Genomic DNA, 16,629 nt, shown 5'->3' with positions numbered 1-16,629 from the left:
ACAAATCTTTGCGTTTAACAAACAAAATTAATTATGTAGGCTAATGGATGTCTGTGCGTACAACACGTTTCCCTATACACTAAAGAAAGATTGTGAATGTACAGAATGAGGAGGCTTATTCTCTCATTCTTGCTCTGCAGATGGTCTGTTTAACGGTTTTCTCTCAAGTGAAGTGTTCAGTTTTTTCACTTACAAAATCCGCCATGTAAATAGCAAATGCACCATGGCGCAATGCAACTGACTATTAAGGGGGATGAGAGATGACACTCATGATTGTTTTATTCTCAAAAAGAGAATAAGCTCAACCCTGTTAGACCATGCGCCGCATTTTTCTGTCTTTAAAATAGCAAAAGTGGATTCTAAAACGCCCATAATGCTTTTGCGCCCTGCGCTTTCGACTTTGCGCCAAGATCGTTACAATAGAGCCCTTAGACTGCAAAAGCAGCAGCACTTTGATTGACATTCTCTCTTCGTACATGTCATCAGAGGGGGAAAGTCACTCCTCTTAGTGATGATCTCTTCCTTATTAGCATAAACAGTCCTGAGTGAGAAGCAGCCGTCCGCTAAAGATTTCATACTGTTCCTGATTAAGATAATTTCAGTGACTAAGAGACCTTATAAATGTGGAGTTTAACAATTGTATCATGTCAGACAGCACGAACATGGCTCCCATGTCACACTGTAAGATCTCAGCTTTCACTAAGTCAGACTGAACGACACTGAAGACATGCCAACTCTGATGACAGAGCTTTACGTCATCCATCTGTGACACATTCACTATCTGGTCTTTTGAAATGATTCCTCGCAGCAAATGTAAACAATATGTTGCAGCAATTTTGCACACAGTGTGTCTTAATAATAAAACCAGGAAGAAAAAAAAAATGTTTTAACGTTTCCCTGTGGTCATTTGAATTGTCGCATGGATTGCGTCATCAAATTCAGCGCTCCTATTGGTTCTTGGATTGACGCTCATCTCAGCTGTTGTCACACTGCAGGAAAGTATCTGAGGAAAAATCTGATAGCAAAGGGCATTAAGCAGCTGTCTGTGAACGTGTCAAACCAACGATCGAAGATCACAGATTTTAGCTAGGATTTCAGGAATCTTTTAGCATTTTCCTAATTAGTCTCAGGTGACAAAATCATGGCTGAAATCTCACCGTGTGAGCAGAGCTTTAGTCCAGTTTTTGATTCTGCTGCTATGCTGAGAAATAGCTGTTAATAGCTCCACCCTCTTTTGAAAAAAGTCTGGAAGCACAATCTGATCTGAATTTAAAGTGACAGTCAACAAAATGGCACAGTTTGAATCTAAGACTAAAAGGGTCAGCTTCAAAGATTTATCAAAAAATTATATATGTGTGGTATTTTGAGCTGAAACTTCACATACACACTAGGGACATCAGAGACTTATTTTACATCTAGCAAAAAGGGGCATAGTAGGTCACCTTTAAATTTGTTACAAAATAAATTATTGCAATTATATTGAAAACGACAAGCTTTTTTTTTTTTTTTTTTTTTTAAATGTGTATAAAACTACTATCATTTTAATTTGCTGTTTTGTTATTAAATAAAATATAATTGGTGAAGTGCTCTTTCTGACCAAACTGAATGACTACAAATGTGAATGGCAGAGCAAGTACTCTAAACAGGACAATGATATTCATTCAGTATAACATTATTTATCCTGTTCTGTGTACTAATGTCCTCAAACTAAACGTTTAATATAACCTCTTTGTGTTTTCTCTAGGACATAGTGATGACTCTGAAGGAGAAACTGTCAATAACCCGTATAGAACACTTCTCCCTAGTACTGGAACAACAATACAGCATCAGCAAACTCTATCTACTGCATGAGGAAGAGATTATTCAAAAGGTACACACAAACACCATACAAGATCAAACAGAAATACACATTAGTACGTTAGGGCTTATTCATCCTCATGTTGTTGCAAAACTGTTCTTTTGTTCATAAACAAATATATTATTATATAAAATTATTATTATATATATAATTATTTAAAAAATATTATTAAGATTATCCTAAAAACTCGTGGAGTTATAAAAGTGACAATGTAAGAATATTGGCTCTTAAAATCATAAAATTCGTCCAAAAGATTTTCAGTACTTATTATTATTATGTACTCCAGAAAAAATACTGCACATGGGCGAACAAATTCTTTTGCTCATTCACTTGTCCTACGTAGGTTAAAGTATATGTGGAGACCATCTATAGGACATACCATAATAGTTTTATACATTTCAATGCTTTCATTTTTAAAAAATGTGGCATGTTTGTGTGCTGCTATGCGTCCTGTGTAATAAGTAGGCTCACACAAAATATGCAAATGCAGAAATCAGCAGATTTGTACCTCATTATTCAGTCTATTTATTTACTTATGCAATATTTATACGTTAAATGTTATATTAATAATTATATTTAATATTATTATTGACTAATATTTATATGTTTATATGATTTATACAGTATACTATAATAGTTTGTAAAGTAATATTTTAGTTGATATTGTCTTTAGTAGATATGTCATTTAGTAGATATATTAGACTTGCTTTGTTTAACTTGCCTATAAGTTCATATTACTAATACACTCTTTAAATAATAATAAAACAATAACAAAATATTGTGTCTGAAAAACCTTGTTTTCAGACCAGTACATACACTGGGCATGCAAATAGCACTTCATTTGCTATTTAACAGCGTGGAACAAGAAATGAAACTGAATACTATGACAGACTGAAACAAGGATTTTAAAAAAACTGCTTTTGTGCTGCTTTGCTCAACATTGCCCTGGGTTTATGATTTATATACTGCTTCCTTACAAAATGACTGGCTTAGCATGCATAAAACAAGATCATTCTGAAAAAGTTATGATCTGCAAAAGTTTATAAAAAAAATATTTTATCAATTTACAATGTTGTTTTTCTGTAAATGTATCTTTTATTCATAACATTTCAATTACTTTAATTTGATATAATTGACAGAAAACACACATAATGCTATAAAAGTTTCTATTTAAAAATAATTTTTGAACATTCTATTCATAAAACAATGTTAAACCAAAATATATTATGATTTTTCCATAAATATTAAGGAGCATAACTTTTGAACACTCTTCATATCCCTGTTTGTTTTCTACATGGAACACCATATTGAAGAGTAAACAGTGTTGTAAGAGAGCATTCTTTAAAAGATTTGTTACTTCTTCTTTACACACGTTTGTAATTGTTAATTGGCTGACGTTCAGTGTAATTTTTAATTTAATATACTTTGTATGTGTGACAGGTGGTTGAAAAAAAGGAGACACATGACTACAGGTGTCTGTTCCGTGTCTGTTTTCTACCCAGAGACTTTAAAAGCATGCTTACAGAAGATCCTGTGGGCTTTGAGTATCTGTACTTACAGGTGAGTGTTTCTTTCATGTTAGTTTCCTGCTATAACCACTAGTAAATGATTGTACTCCTGTAAGGAAATATCTAACCCTAATGCACATCCATCTATATTTTATAAACAGCATTACAAATGATTGGCATTAGATTGTTTTCTGATTATATGAATATTCTTTGGTGTATTACAAAGACTACGCTTGTTTGCATTCTTAGTGTATACACTAGGACACACACAGGTTTAAACTTAAAGTCAGCATGAAATGGAAGTTAAGTTCAAGGAAGTTTCCTTTATCATGATATATATTTGACTGAAATGGTTTTTAAAGTGGGGGAAAAAATGAAGGGCAGTGCATGATTTCATCCTTTGGGAATCTATATCATTGCTGTTGCTAAAAGAAAGAGGAAGATTTGAATGTCAGTTTTACTAAGTTGTAGAGGATTACCAACAGTGAATTTAGGCATGGACTCAGGCAGGGCGGCATCTTCCCGGGGGAGGCACGGGAAGTCAGTTTTGAGGTTTGGTTTGTTGGTGCCGGTCAAGCTAGACCTGCCACTTACTTACTAAATCACTGTCGGCTGTTGTCAGAATGTTTTGATGCATGAAGAAAAATGGGAGCTAGATTTTACAGACAGAATCTTACCATATTTATTTAAACCCCTGCCCCCCTTGAAAGCAGGGCATAAACAGGAGCCACACTTATAGCTTGCCCTATATATTCAAAATAATAAAGAGCACAGAGTCACAGAGTCATTGTTTATAATAAGCACTATTACTATAAATATAGAAATAAGAAGAGTTTTGATTTTATGCCAACTTAAATAAATAGCTAACTAGCAAATATATATATATATATATATATATATATATATATATATATATATATATATATATATATATATATATATATATATATATATATATATATATATAAATTTATTTTAAAATAAAGTAAATATTGTTTTTATAGTTAGTAGTCATAGTCATTTGCATTTATGTTATGTCATCTTCTAGATGAGTGAATAAACGTGTGTCTATTTGTGTGTGTGTAGAGTGTGAGTGATGTATTACAGGAGAGATTCGCTGTAGAGATGAAATGTAATACAGCTCTCAGACTGGCTGCTCTACATGTACAGGAAAAGCTAGCCAGCAGTGGACAATCCCTTAAAACACCACTTAAAGCTATCATGTGAGTACACATGCAATAACATTATGCCATACTGTACAGTAAGTGTCCATACTACTTTCACGAACTTAGGAAACCCTGATGTTGCGTTTGATTGCTTGTTATATTATATTATATTATATTATATTATATTATATTATATTATATTATATTATATTATATTATATTATATTATATTATATTATATTATATTATATTATATTATATTATATTATATTATATTATATTTAGGCAGGTCCAAAACACATGTACACATTGCTTACTTCACACACAGGGATGCACAGCAGCAATCATATAGCTATGATTTTTTTAACACGTATGTTTTGGGTCCTGTTTATCATAGAGTCCTAAAGTGTGTTATTTAGAGTTTGTATGTCTGTATTTATTCTGTCTGAAGGAAGGAGTGGGGTATTGAAAGCTTTGTGTCCCACACCTTACTGCGCAACATGAGAGAAAAGGACTTAAAGAAAGCCATCAGTTACCACATGAAAAAGATTCTGTCTCAGGAGCCCAAGCAAAAGGTGTGTGCATGTGTGTTTTACTTTTTAAATTGTGTGGATGAATGCAAATCATCCATAATGTGCTGTATAACTGTAAAATACAATTTTAAAAGTGATGTGTACTGTATCGTAATACTCTGATAGATACATATTACATCTTGATATACCCTCTTACTTAATGATACTCTATCCATGTAACATTGGTTTTCCCTGAAAGAATAGCATAGTTTTGCCATGGTCTGTAAAATATGCTTTTACAAAACTGTTTGTACTGTACTAATTCCGTTTATTTAAAAATGTTCCCACATGTTGACCATTTTCATAGATGATCTCAGTGGATCAAGCTAGACTGAACTACATGAATGAGATGTCTGAACTCAAGTCATATGGAGGAAAAGCTTTTAGCGCCACTATGATGGTAAGAGATGTATTCTGCATCTTAATAGCCACTTTCAGGCATGAAATCCATTAAAGTGCTGTAACAATTTTCCCAGTAAATGTACATCACATTGATTCACACATGCAATGGCTTTTCTTCTGTCATCTGCTTTGTTACTGCTCAAACATTAATACCAAACTGCCATTTAAGAGAGTGAGAAGAATGCAAATGATCAAACCATTAACCTCTTCCTTGGACACATGATAAAAATGTGCAGTGATATTTTGTTGGTCTCACACAGGGCACCAAAACTAGTTATAGTATTGGTCTGAAATATTAACATTACAGCTTTTCTCGATTGCTTAAACACATTTCTTGAAACTGTGCCTCATATTCTAAAACAGTAAACACAAATCCATAACGTCTCACCCAATTTTCCAAACAGTCTATTTTCAGGTCAAAATGAAGCTCTACACTCAAAACCATACACTCTTGCTGAAAAACCAAACCTTGTCCTCAGACATCACACACAAGGCCTCAAAACACACATGCTGCAACTGTAGCTATGTTTCCATCCTCCTATTTTTATGTGCATTTTGTACATGCGCATAAAAAATGGTTGATAGAAATGGCAAGACGCGCATAAATTTTGAAAATGTGCATAAAACATATGCGCATAACTGAGTAGGATAAACTTTTTACTCAAAAAGAAATAAATTTTGACGAACAAATTCCTGTATGTGCAATAAAAAAGGTTATGTGATTTTGTTATAAGAGATCATGTGATGATAAAAATGTGCGTGAATGGATAAACCAGCAGGCTGAGCACATTATAAAACATCTGCAATGTTGTTTGGTCTTTTTAAAACATCTTAACCGATTCAATATTAGTGTTAATATATTTTTAATTACCTTCAGAATCAACAGTGTCTGTGCTCCGCGTCTCACGCCTTCAAACGCCACCGCACGTTCACTGCGTGTCAGGATTGCCTTCTGAGGCACAAGTCATTTATTAAATGAAAAAAAGATTCATGCAGCTTCTCGTACCACAGCAAATTCAGTTTTTATTGTTGATATTTGGCGCCATTTAATCAGGAAGTGACGATTTTGTTTGCTTTGACTCGTGCTGCTTTACTTGTACATCTTTTATGCAATATTCTAGTTTTCCACATAAAGTTAATTTGCATATTGGGATGGAAACATAGCTATAGTCTTACACACTGGTACAATAAATTAAAATAGTGTGGTGGCTCAGTGGTTAGCACTGTTACCTCACAACAAGACGGCCACTGGTTTCGGGTGCTCTGGTTTTCCCCACAGTCCAAAGATATGCAGTGTAAGTGAATTGGATATACAATTATAATTATACAAATTTTATAATTTTGAAGTTTACATTTTTAATTACATTTTTTTGTTTAATTTAATAAAATGTTATAAATTTGAAGGAGTTTATTGTCTGGCCAATATCATGAATTTGTTTAATATCAATTGCCTTGTAGAGCCTTTAACTGTATTATCAACACAAGAAAGTAAAAAATTTTTAATAAATTAAGTATTATAAACAAAAGAATAGGGAAGGGTAACCAACAGCTACTAAGTGGACCATGAATGAAGTGCATTCGATTGAATAATGAAAGTGGTTAATTTAGAAGCTTTAACAAGTTGCTTGTTTTTTTTTGTAGGGAAAAAAATTGAGCCCAATGAGGTGAAATTATCTATAAGTGTTGATATAATCACGCGTGTAATGCTAAATAGTAAATGCAGGTGAAAATGGGGGTATAAAATATGTTGAGCTTGTCTACTTTCAACCACAACCAAAACCTTGTTTTGCCAGTCCTGATTTTACAGCTATCAAATAAAAGCTGCCACACTTTGTGTAATTTTCCAATGTCTCCTTTTGCATTTGTATGTATATTGAGCATCCTTATTTTACAGAATTAGATGGAAAGATTAGCTCTTGCATACATTTGCCCATACATCCTCAAAAGTTTCCTACAAAGTTAAGCTTCAACCCTATAAAAACACATTTGCCTATAACCTTCCAGTGATCTTGAACGCATTTTATCATGTTCAGGTGTGTTTTATTAGTGTAGGAACAAAAGTCTACATGACCATTCCAAGACTGAGTTTGCCCATCCTTGCTCTAATCCCTTCAGAGGGACCCTCTAAAGGCCTACTCACACTATGCTATCTGTACCGTGCCCAGGCCCGTTTCCCGGATTGTTTGAGAAGTGTGAGTGTGCTGAATCGGGCTCAGGCATGGTTCACTTGGCCGGCCCTGGCCCGGTTGGAAGAGGTGTGCCTGAGCGCGGTTCACTTGGGCTTTTGCGTGGTCGCTTGTGTGTGAGTGCAAAACGCACCAAAGCCCGAAACTGAAAGCGAGACGTGACTTTTAAGGGACTGTTTCATATGGATTTATTAATCATTCTTACTGTTCAGTAAACAGTAGTTTATTAAATACGCAAACCCCTCACTGCACGACAGCTGCACACCTTCAGCAAACCTTCTAATTCCTGCAGCACGAGGGCTTTATGATTGTTTATAAGCGTCAAAAGTGGCTGATCTGTCCTCCGAAATATCTGCCTGCGTGTCCCCGCATCCCTAAGGACTAAACCGATATAACTAGTTATTGTAATGTGAGTGCAGGCCATCGTGGGAGACGGGAGGGGGGACAAGCGTGCTTTGGCCCGGTTCGAGGCAACTGTACATAGTGTGAGTACGGCCTAATTCAATTCTTGGAGAGCCACAGCTCCGCAGATTTTAGCTCCAATCACCTGCAAATCACACCTGCCTAATATTCTCTAGTCGTCTAGAACATGTTGATTAGTTGGATCAGCTGTGCTTGATTCGGGTTGTTGCTAAACTGTGCAAAGCTGCGGCCATCCATGAGTTTGAGACCCATGCTCTAAAGGTATTAGGCCATAGGGATGACCCCTTCCGAATGGAACCCACTGTGCGATTCTCTGCTCATACCACACAAATCTATAACAGTAATAAAAAATAAGGTAATATAACCAAGTCTATCACAACTTGACCTTGTACAAATAGTTTTTTTTTTTTGCATGAATGAAGATTACTTAATGTAAATTATAAATATTAAGATAAACCCCTTTTCGTTTATTCCCATTTTTCTGTGAATTTTTGAAAATGTCAGTTTCTCTGTTTCATTCGTTCCCTCTCTGTTTAACTAGCTGCAGGACAGAGAGTCAACGGTGAGTTTGTTGGTGGGAGCTAAGTATGGAGTGAGCCAGGTTATCAATCACAAGCTGAGCATCATGACAACACTCACTGAATTCAGCTGCATCACCAGAGTGGAATTATTACCCGAGTCTGACAGAGTTAGCCTGGTCAAGATCTACCTCCAGGATATCAAGGTATACAGTAAACATATATTTCTACACATGTTTTCTTTGTTCTGTTATTCTTTCTCATTGCCACACTCTTCCTTTCCTCAGCCGATAACATTGCTGATGGAATCAGTGGCAGCCAAAGATTTATCGTGTCTGGTTGCTGGATATTGCAAACTGCTTGTGGACCCCCAGATCTGTGTGTTCCCCTGGTCACCTAATTCAAAGAGTCACCGGATATCAACTGAAGAGGGTACGCAGTCTATTTGTCTGTATACTGATTTGCTTCCATGCTTTTGGCAGAATCTGAGAACTTCACTTCCACTCCACACCTCTCACATATTCTGGATGTAATAATAGTCTAAAAATAAAACATGCTATAAAGCAAATTTCACACTTTTGAAAGAGTTTGTATCTTACAAGTGCCTACACTGTTAGGAAAAGTGGTTCTAAACAGCACCAAATAAGGGTTCTTAGCAATTGACATTGAACATGAAGATATCAGAATCAGAAAGAGCTTTTTTGCCAGGTATGTTCACACATACAGGAAATTTGTTTTAGTAACAGAGCTTTTACAGTGCAACAGAATTACAGAGATAGGACAAAAAACAGATAATGAATATATTTTAAAAATAGAAGTAAGTAGTGAATGCAAATATACAAATTGACAAGTTTATGTACAGGTATATGGACATCTATTAGACATCTTTTAAAAAAAATGCTTGCTGGGATCTGAAATACAAATGAGTTTGAAATCACAGTGTGTCCTTTCCATTTTTTTTAGATAAAAATAAGTATGCTTATGAAGGCCAAAGTTAGCAAAATGGACAGAATGTGATAGTTACTGTATTAAGTAGTCACAGTCAAGGATAATAAATTCTACTGTTACTTACCTTAATTTTGCTCAGTTGAACAGAGCTGGTCACATGTTCTTTTAAACTTAAAACAGAAAAAATATGATCGGTGGGCAGCAAGTAAGATTTTGAAAGTTAGAATGTACAGAGTAGGGCTGCACGATAATGGAAAAATGCAACATTGTGATTTTTTTTTATATTGCAATATGAATACAATTTAACCAGATGACGTAATATATCTATTGATAAAGAATTTATAATGTTTGATCAATTGGGATGATTCTGCACTGGGAATGCATCTCCATAAAATCTAATAAACAATCTTTAAACTTTTTGGGGTCCCCTGACACATTTTTTTGTTGTCTGTGCTATTTGCGGTGCATTTCTGTACTTGCATGTGTTGTGAATATTTTCATGTACATGTTTAGTCAGATACTGATGAATTAATATTTACTATTTGTATCTCCATAAAATCTAATAAACAATTTATAAACTTTTCAGGCCCCTGACACATTTTTGTTGTGGTCTGTGCTATTTGCAGTGCATTTCAGTATTTGCATGTGTTGTGAGTATTTTCATGTAAAACAATCTATAAATACAATCAAGAAAAAGATGCAATTGAAATAAAGTGTTTTATCATTCCCCAAGTCTAACAGTATTCAAGTACAGTAACTGAATTATAAAAATAATTCAAATAAAAAAAAAAACATTTAAGGTGAAAGATCGTACAATTTTGTATACCTGAATGCTTTTCAAATCATTATACAATCACAGGTATCAAAAACACATGCAAATGATAAATTATAATACAAACTCCACATTGCATATTCTGTGATGTGACTATTGTGAATGATCACATTGCAGTATCGATGCTGAAATGATATATTGTGCAGCCGTAGTACAGAAGTTTTAAGAAATAATGAATTTACCGGTCCCACTTCATATTAAGTGTCCTTAACTACTATGTACTTGCATCAAAAAATAAATACAATGTACTTACTGTGTTCATAATGTATTTGAGAACACTTGTGGTGCTCTTGAGTTGGGATAGAGGTTGGGTTATGGCAGGTTTGGTGGTATGGGTAGGTTTAAGGGTGGGTTAAGATGTAAGGGATGGTCAACAGTTTATTTACAAATGTAATTACAGAAGTTAATTACAGATGTAATTACATACAGGTATTTAATCAAGCATAAGTACACAATAAATACATGTATTTACACAATAAGTACATTGTAAAGAACTATTAATTCTTGTGTAAGTACATATTAGTTAAGGCCACTTAATATAAAATGGGACCAATTTACCTGTTGAGAGAATGTTGATGGTCTGTGTATTTTATAATTGATCTTCAGAAAACCTCAAGAAAATTAGGGGCTTTGTCAGTAAAAAACAAAAAGTTTGTAAAGTAAGAACCCTAAACACAAAGAATCATTTCAGATTAAACGGGTTCTTCAGGATGACATGGTTCTAAATAGAACTATTAGTATGTGCAAAGAACCATATTTTTAGAATGTTTTTGAAGATAAAATCACACAATATATGACATAAAAAATTGTGAAAAACACAATTGGAGCTGACCATGAGTAGTGAGTCAAGTCACTCCATATCAATGTAAAAAAGATACATATTAATATACATAATTTAAAAAAATTCTGCGACTTGAAAAGGTTATGAATTTTGTTATGCTCTTTCCCCCATTGTCTATAGGATATGTGTCACACTGTGGAAGTGACTCGGAAGACTCGGACACAGATGTGGATGCTCTCCTTGCTCATGTTGCCAGCACTGCCAAAAGCAGCACAACAGCAACAAGTGATAAACCTAATGATGAACTACCAGAAGAAACTGAAAAAACTAAAAGTGACATGGAAAAAGATGAAGAGATGGAAAAAGAAGGAGGCAAAGAAGAGGAGGCATTGGAAAAGAAGGAAAGAGAAGAGGACCAAGAACCCATCAATGAATCTATAAATGATAATAATGAAAAGACAACAGATATAAATGATGAGAGACTGGGCACAGAAAAGGAAGGCAAATCTCAAGAGAATAAGCCTGAACACCCTCCCTGTATCATTATTGTAGATGACCCTTCATCTGAAGCATCTGATTCATACCAAACGGAGTCACATTTCATGACCAGCATGTCCAGTGACTCTATAGATGCTTTGGAGGAGGATGATCTTATGACCTATTTTTCTACCAGACACCCATGGCATTTACCAGTGAAAGACTCTTACCACTGTGAAGACCGCTTTTCACCATCACTGTCTCCACAGCAACAGCTTTGCAAAGACTCTCAGTCCCAGAGTGACCTGTGCTCTGCTGATTCCCATTGTGAGCCAGATATTGACCAATTCTTTTGCTTTGCTGCACTCTCAAACATTGCTGAATGTCTACCTAGTCCCCCTGCAGCCAGCGAAGAGGAAGACTGTGAGGAGTCAGGAATAGAGAATGAAAACCATAAAAAGGAGTCACCTGCAAAATGTCCTGAAAGCAACCTACCCCTTCCTGCAGATTATGTGTTCACATTTGAACAAGGAGACACTAGACATTACTACAATATCTGCTCCAATGTTACTCCTGACAGTGCTCGCAGCCTTCCAAAACCTTTCTCTTCTCCAGATTCTACAGAAACACGCCAGGATCAGGAAGGAGTGGCAAGGAATGGGAAAGAAGCAGTGCCAATTTTTCATCCCCCACCAGGGTTTGGAGACAGCAGTTCAGATGATGAGTTCTTTGACGCTCAGGAAAGATTCACATCCCCGGAAGAACCTTTATCTACTGCTATGACTAGGGGTATGACAAGGAAAAATCTCTCTAATTATATGTATAGCTAATAATATAGAATTTAAAGTTATTCACATGTAAAGTTTTGTATATGATTGATGTAAATTTTTGCTGACAAGCACTTAACATTTGTCTTTGCTGTTTACAGAAAATTCTGCAGAATCCAGCACCATATTAAACACACTACGCCTGGGACAGATTGGCATCTGTGTCAGTGAACAAGAGGCAAAGGATTCAGAGAGGAAACAAAAGGAGGAAGGAAAAATGATTACACAAGATGAATTGTCAAATTTCAATAAAAGATCCAAGAAGCGTCGCTCATTCATGGAAACTAATTACACATCCCTTGTATCATTCCCAGAGCAGGATCAATTAAGTAACAGCTATGGAAATAGCATCCAAAGCTGTGGATCTTTATTAGTCAATCATGGCACTGGTCGAATGGCATGTTTTGATAGTGGATGCTCAGATCAAGTTCCATGCCCAACAGTCTCGTCCTTAACTGATTCTGAAGGAGAACCTGCACAACTGGAATCCAAACCTATTACCCCATCAAAAGTTAATGGATCAGGACCACATAATTCCACTGTTACACAAGTGGGATCACACTCAAACAAAGCCTTCCAGCGCAAACAGCAACGTATAGAAATGGAACCAGATTCCATGGAGTTTAAATCAGTCACTGAACTAATGTCTACTGTATCACCAACTATAATGGCAGTACGCTCCCATATGGACGTGCATGATAAAGTAAGCACCAGAAACCATGGTACAGACGATGAGGAGGAGGGTGCAGTGGGAGGTCTAGAGAGTCTGTTCGGGGGCCACTTGTTCTTTGATATGTCTAAAAAAAAGTGTGATAGCAGTGTTTTATTTGGTCAAAGAGATGACCAGGTAACCAGACAAATGGAAGATTTGTTCCACGGCAGATCAGTGAACCAAAAGAGTAGCTCACTGCCAAGACTTGGCCAGATATCCCCATCAAGTTTGCCGTACTTCCATGTTCCAAGTATATCGTACACCACAAGCCCTAATACAGAGAGGGATAGCAATACTTTACATCTAGAATTTGGAATGGGAAAACACTCAGTGGAGCCAACAGAGAGAACCAGGAGCCAGAGCATGTCTGCATCTTTTGGTAGTGGTGCGCCACATTGCCCATCAAGACATTTATTTTGCCAGCAAGTCAGAACACCAGAATCTGACGAAACTGAAAATTCAAGTGACCCTACTGTTCCGTTCGAACCAGCTCAGAATTTTCTTCTTACACCTTGTTCATCAGGAATCCTTGGCCGACTTTCTGCCTCTACCCTGCGGGGAAAGATCCAGAACCTTCCCCTTTACTTATCACGATCCCAGCAGATACTAAATGCTGGTTCGAATGGTAGTGGCATTGTTGAGCCTTTGCGAAGACTTTCCGAGTCCCAACTACAACGAAATGAAGTTGAGGTAGCTAAAGAGGTAACCGAAGATGCAACCATAAATGAAGGTGCTCCTGAAGTCACAGAGGTAAAAGTGGTAACCATAGTATCTGAAGAAGTGACTGAAGTCATTGAGGAGGTAAGAGAGGTCCCCCACATTAGTCCACAAGCATGTGGACAGAGGAAAATCAAAAATGAACCCAAAGATCTTTCTGTAATATCAGTATCCCCCTTTTGTTCAAATGCAAACAGCTCTCTCCAGATCAACCCTTCTTCTGTAGTAGTTACTACACAGAACCTTAATGGACCTTGGGGGTTGGTAGCATCCAGTGGATTACAAGGACATAGCCATTGTCCCCATAACATTACACCTAACTGTGGGGTTTTCACAAACTGTCAATCGAAACCTACCATAGCCCAGCCACAGTCCTTGCTCAGTCCAAAACAACAAGAGAAACCAGACTTTAGCTGCACATCAGTCCTGGCTATGGGTTGTGATACTGTAATGGAGAGTGCTGAAGCACCTTTAGAGGTCTGTCAGTCAGTATACACCAACTGTTTCAGTGGAGTCCTTGACAGTGCCAGCTTTGATGATGAACTCACTGTCTATGAGTTTTCCCGCAAAACCAGCCAGAGTGAAACAGGAGATGCAGTACTGACCTCTGTTCCTCCTTCCTCCCTCTCTGCATCCCCTGCATCTTTCTCTCCATCTTCTCCGTTGCCCTCATTCCCTCATCTAGTGCTGCCTGCTTCTTCATCTACAGAGCTTAACCCCCTTCTGTCTCCCTTGGATGCTTCTGACTGCTTCCTATCAGACCCTCATGAAGATATAATCACTTCACTGCTGACTCGTCGGTATTCTTTACCACCAACAGGATTCCTTTCTTTGCAAAGGGATGTAGATACCCTTTTATGTGTTCTTGCTGGTGCGATGAAGAACCAGGATGAGGCCCAAGAGCACCCTAGGGATACCTGTGTGGCTCACTTTTCAGAGAACAAAAGGCGATTGCATGGGGAAGCTCGGGGGCTTTTAGCTGGATGTCAGCGTGTGGTCAGGGTTGGGCAGACGCCAGAGGAAACACTTCAGTCGCTTGCTGAAAGCTTCCGTTCACTGGTACAGCTGACAAGTGTGTGTTTATGTTTCTCCAGCTGCCAGCGGTGCAGGGAGCGCCATGCTCAAGCACTTACAGGACTAGCAAATGTTGCAAAAACTTATCAGGACTTTGCTCGGGCAGCAGAGCTAGTGGGAAGTGCTGCCGAAAGGAAGACTTGTCTTGAGCTCAGTATTAAGCTCTTGGCCCGCCAATGCACTGCATTAACATCCTCAGTCTTCTGCCTCACTCAGCTCTTTCGCACTCTCACTGCCCTTTGACCTTTGGACAGCTACATTGGGTAGTCCCCCCATCCCCCTAAACTACAACAAACCTGTGAGAATAACTTAAATGTGGTTTTCTCAAACCATCTCATGAGATGTATAAAATTAACACCAAGGCGGTGTCCAAAGGTACTGGCATACCAGTAATAAGCATGCACTAATACATACACACATGCAGACAATGAAACATAAACCTGCCATTTAAGTGTTTTGAATGGATTAGCCTAAAAGACAAATGTACTGAGAAGATAATTTCCTAACAGGGTACTATAGAGCTTGTTTTACAGTATTTGTATGTGGGGTAAAGTTATTTAGTATTGAATGTAATTCTAAACCAAAAGTCTTTGTACTATGATTACAGTAATTTATTCTATTTATGAGGAAAGCATAGATCAGGATTCTGTGTTGTGTATCTTCCAACATTCTCTTCTCTCCTTAAATTTGCTATCTCTTGCTTGCTTTCTCACTACTATTCTAACCAATGTTATGCACATACAGTAAATTTTCTTCTGTCTGCCATGCCTACTTTCTATTAGATAATGCTCTAAAAGTGTTCTGCAGTAATCACCTGGGTTATAAATGTTTACAAAATACAAACAACATTTTCTTGAGTAGGCAGTAACATTTTTGTGTTCTTTAAGATGAATATACCAAAGCCGATGGATGAATGAATTTGCAGAGTGATTGCAGATTTTTCAATCAACATCTGCATATGCTTTACAGGTTTAACTTCAAGAAGGTAGGATAATTTGGATCATAGATGTGGAGGAACAATATAATTGTTTAATAGCAATCTATAATTTAAATAGAAGCAATCTAATTTTGGTGCTATTCGTTTATTTTTTCACAGACAAGTCATTTCTTTATATTCATTCCTCCTATTTTTCCAGTCCTCACAAAACACTGCTCATATAATCACCATACAATGATCAAATTATTGTAGAAATTCGTTCAAAGGTGACAGAAAATTACAAATATGAGTGCGTAAAGATAGCAAATGACTAAATTATAAGCAAGGTCATTTACCCACAAGTACATGTGTCTGAATACCAAAAAGCTGCCATGTACTCTTTACTTATAAGGCATGCTGTAAGCCATAGGCATACTGTATTTCTTGAAAATAGTGGGCAAGGCTGCATGTAGAAAATGAATGCATGATTGAAAGAGTGATCAGTGAGTGTATGGATGGATTATGAAAACCAACATTGTAATGCAGTATTCACCCCATTAAAATTAGTTCCAAATGACTGTGATGTATTTTTTTATTATTAAATTTAAAATGATAGATAGATAGATAGATAGATAGATAGATAGATAGATAGATAGATAGATAGATAGATAGATAGATAGATAGATAGATAGATAGATAGATAGATAGATAC

The 16,629-nt window shown here is 36.5% G+C and overlaps 1 protein-coding gene across 1 annotated transcript in view; it reads left to right on the top strand.

Moving 5' to 3' along the window:
- frmpd1a (FERM and PDZ domain containing 1a) overlaps positions 1-16,495 on the top strand; it is a 51,858-nt gene extending 35,363 nt beyond the window's left edge. The window contains exons 9-17 of the mRNA XM_005170936.5: positions 1,745-1,870; positions 3,299-3,418; positions 4,453-4,589; positions 4,984-5,107; positions 5,412-5,504; positions 8,657-8,839; positions 8,921-9,065; positions 11,375-12,460; positions 12,600-16,495. Of these exons, the coding sequence (XP_005170993.1) occupies positions 1,745-1,870; positions 3,299-3,418; positions 4,453-4,589; positions 4,984-5,107; positions 5,412-5,504; positions 8,657-8,839; positions 8,921-9,065; positions 11,375-12,460; positions 12,600-15,244 (4,659 nt within the window). The 3' untranslated portion in view covers positions 15,245-16,495. The remainder of the gene's footprint in view (positions 1-1,744; positions 1,871-3,298; positions 3,419-4,452; positions 4,590-4,983; positions 5,108-5,411; positions 5,505-8,656; positions 8,840-8,920; positions 9,066-11,374; positions 12,461-12,599) is intronic.
- Positions 16,496-16,629: the final 134 nt, after the last annotated feature.

This window comes from Danio rerio, chromosome 1 (genome assembly GCF_049306965.1).
Source record: "Danio rerio strain Tuebingen ecotype United States chromosome 1, GRCz12tu, whole genome shotgun sequence".
In the NCBI taxonomy this organism is placed as follows: Eukaryota; Metazoa; Chordata; class Actinopteri; order Cypriniformes; family Danionidae; genus Danio; species Danio rerio.
This window is presented reverse-complemented; position numbering and strand designations above follow the sequence as displayed.